This window comes from Limulus polyphemus, unplaced genomic scaffold (genome assembly GCF_000517525.1).
Source record: "Limulus polyphemus unplaced genomic scaffold, Limulus_polyphemus-2.1.2 Scaffold2560, whole genome shotgun sequence".
In the NCBI taxonomy this organism is placed as follows: domain Eukaryota; kingdom Metazoa; phylum Arthropoda; class Merostomata; order Xiphosura; family Limulidae; genus Limulus; species Limulus polyphemus.
The window spans coordinates 70,191-73,187 of NW_013668170.1; the positions used below are offsets into that span (position 1 = coordinate 70,191).

The 2,997-nt window shown below is 31.0% G+C and overlaps 1 protein-coding gene across 5 annotated transcripts in view; it reads left to right on the forward strand.

Annotated features, from left to right (window-relative positions):
• LOC106467299 (zinc finger protein 239-like) overlaps positions 1–2,300 on the forward strand; it is a 49,432-nt gene extending 47,132 nt beyond the window's left edge. For all 5 annotated transcript variants that reach the window (XM_022395447.1, XM_022395445.1, XM_013927637.2 and 2 more), the window contains one exon: positions 280–2,300. In XM_022395447.1, coding sequence (XP_022251155.1) covers positions 280–1,061 — 782 coding nt within the window. In that variant the 3' untranslated portion in view covers positions 1,062–2,300. The remainder of the gene's footprint in view (positions 1–279) is intronic.
• Positions 2,301–2,997: the final 697 nt, after the last annotated feature.

The following is a 2,997-nucleotide window of genomic DNA, read 5'->3' on the forward strand; positions in this document are numbered from 1 at the left end:
TAAGATGATAGTATTTTCAAACTGATTTTAAGTATAAAAGCTCTAAACATTCAAACTGTTTATAACTTTTATAGAAACTCCTTTCAAAAATACATTCTTCATTTGAAGAAAATGACACTTATGCTATTCCATCTTCCAGATCGCTATATTGTTTAAAGTGTGTATATATTGTTTGAATATATTTTAGCAGTTTATTGTATTAGATTATTGTGAGTAATCACTTAGGAAGCTTCAAAGTTTTGTAAAGTACATTTATTGGTTATTAACTTTTATTTGTAGATCCAACTTACATGGCCAAATGTTGTGACAAGCCATTTCCAGGTTATTGTACTTCAACACAAGAAGCTTCCTATACAAAAATTAAAAATAGAGAACTTGAGAAGCAAAGTTTTAGTGATGTGTTTAACAAAACATTTTCAAGGGGAAATAAACCAAGGACACATGATGTTTCCCATAGTGTAAATAAAACGTATAGTTGTGTTATGTGTGGCAAAGAATTCCATAAAAAAAGTGCTCTAAAACAGCATGAAAAAATACACACTGGTAAGAAACCATACGGTTGTGTAGTGTGTGGTAAAAAATTTGGAAGAAATGGTGTCTTAAAAATACATAAGAGGATACACACGAGGGAGAAACCATACAGTTGTGATATGTGTGGCAAGGAATTTTGTAGAAATAGTGATCTAAAAATACATTTGAGAATACACACTGGGGAGAAACCATTCAAATGTGTTGGTTGTGACAAAGAATTTGGAAGTAGTAGTGACCTAAAGAAACATGAAAAGATACACACTGGGGAAAAGCAACACAACTGTGTAGTATGTGGAAAAGAATTTGGAAGAAATAGTGACCTCAAAATACATCAGAGGATACATACTGGGGAGAAACCATACAGTTGTGTAGTGTGTGGCAAAGAATTTGGAAGTAATAGCAGCCTCAAAAAGCATGAGAGGATACACACTGAGAGAAAACAGTACTGTTGTGTAGTGTGTGGCAAAGAATTTGGAAGAAGTAATAACCTAAAAATGCATCAGAGGATCCACATTGGGGAGAAATCATAATTTTGTTTAATGTGCAACAAAGAATTTTGAAGCAATAGTGATCTCAAAAGACATGAGGGAACACACAGTGGAAAAAAACATATTTGTGAAATATATACCAAGAAATTTGGAATTAAAAGTTACCTAAAAAGACAGAAAATTTGCAATGGAGAGAAACCCAAGATTTTGAAATTTTGAATAAGAAGTTACATAAAAAAGTATCAAAAAACGCACCAGAGAAGAGGGATAAAATTCAATTTTAGTAAGCAAAAACTTGATATTATTGACAAGGAATACATGTTGAATTAAAATCTAGATTTTTGATGTCTGTTGTAAGAAACATTTTTGCAAAATTCATAATTAAAATGTACACTGAGAAGATTGATATTTCTGTAATGATAGTGACCGAGAATTTTCATTTTAAATATATGAAGGAACACACAAGGGAGATGTTTGGAACTATTTTGGTTTTGGATAAAGAGAATTTACACAGTGTAGTGTATGTCAAAGGATTTTGAACTGATAGTAACCTTAAAAGCACATAAAAAATTAATAAGGGGAGGACATAAAATGAAGTAGTATGTAGTAAAGATATTGAAAAGAAGTGTAATGGTGATCTAAACCACAATATTTTATTCATTAAAAAGGGAAGATATTACAGTAATTTACATATGTGATGTGATGTAGAATTCATATGCAGAGAAACATGACAGTTAGAATGGCTGAGTTGTGGAACTTTCAGGTGTCAGTCTAGATAAGCCACCAATCTGGGAAGCAGATGACAAGCAACCTTAGTAACAAAATTATGTAATATGATTTAGGAAAATATTCAAATTACATAAAACCCTAACTTGTAACACGTGTTGGGTGAAGTAAAATCTGTGGAACTACCAGATTTTTTTTTTACACTCAGTTTTCTGTATAATTCAAGATTTGTGCAAAATTTAAAACAATAGTCTTTAGTCTTGATGATAATTATTTATGGTAATTCAAATTCACATAATGCATCAGTTTCTAAATTAGGCTTTGGTGCCTTTTAAAAAGTATTTTCCTCTGAATCCTGTCTAACCATTGTATAAAAACATCTCTGCACATTATCTTCAGAGTTGATGTATTAAGCAGCATGTTATTAGCTTCAAACAATTTTTGTATTAAAAAAGTTATATTAGTAAGATGGACAAGTTACAAGTACAAGTGTCTGATAAAAGATAATACTGTATGTGAAATGAATACATGTAGTTCTTTAAAAAATAATAATATGAAACAAAGATGACATTTAAAAAGTTTTACTCACCTCACAGTGTAAATAACCCTCCAAACTTTACTGTTGAACAGTCTTGCTGATTCGATGATGAGGAACCCACTTTGAGACTAATAGTGCTTGGAGACAAAACTAGCCATTAAACACAATATTCTTGTCAACGTCAAATTCTCTCAAAAACCCGTCCCTAAATTAAAATCGTTACTAAACAAAAATTATTTATAATCACACAGTACCAACATCATTTACAAAATAACATGCAATAACTGCCCAGAATTCTACGTTGGAGAAACAAGAAGAAAATTGGAAACCAGATTCACAGAACATAATAAAAACTGTCCCATGTTTTCCACCATTGCAGCTAAAAAAAAACCGTAGTATACCTATTAAAAACACAGTAATTTTAAACAAAGAACCAAACATAAACAAATGAAAAATCAAGGAATCCATCTTCAAAAGAAGTGTAATGGTGACCTACATTTGCTGTTATGTTAAACTCATATTAAAGTTTTCCTTAATTACCCATTCAAACTGTCTCCAAGCATTATTAGTCTTGCTGATTATGGAAGAACGTATGTGACATCATAAATAATAATAATAATGTGCTGTTGTTAGTGGTATGGCACATAGGATTTTAGATTGTATAGTTTAGTTACTTTAAACCAACACTATGGGGTGCCAAGATATCTCTTCTAA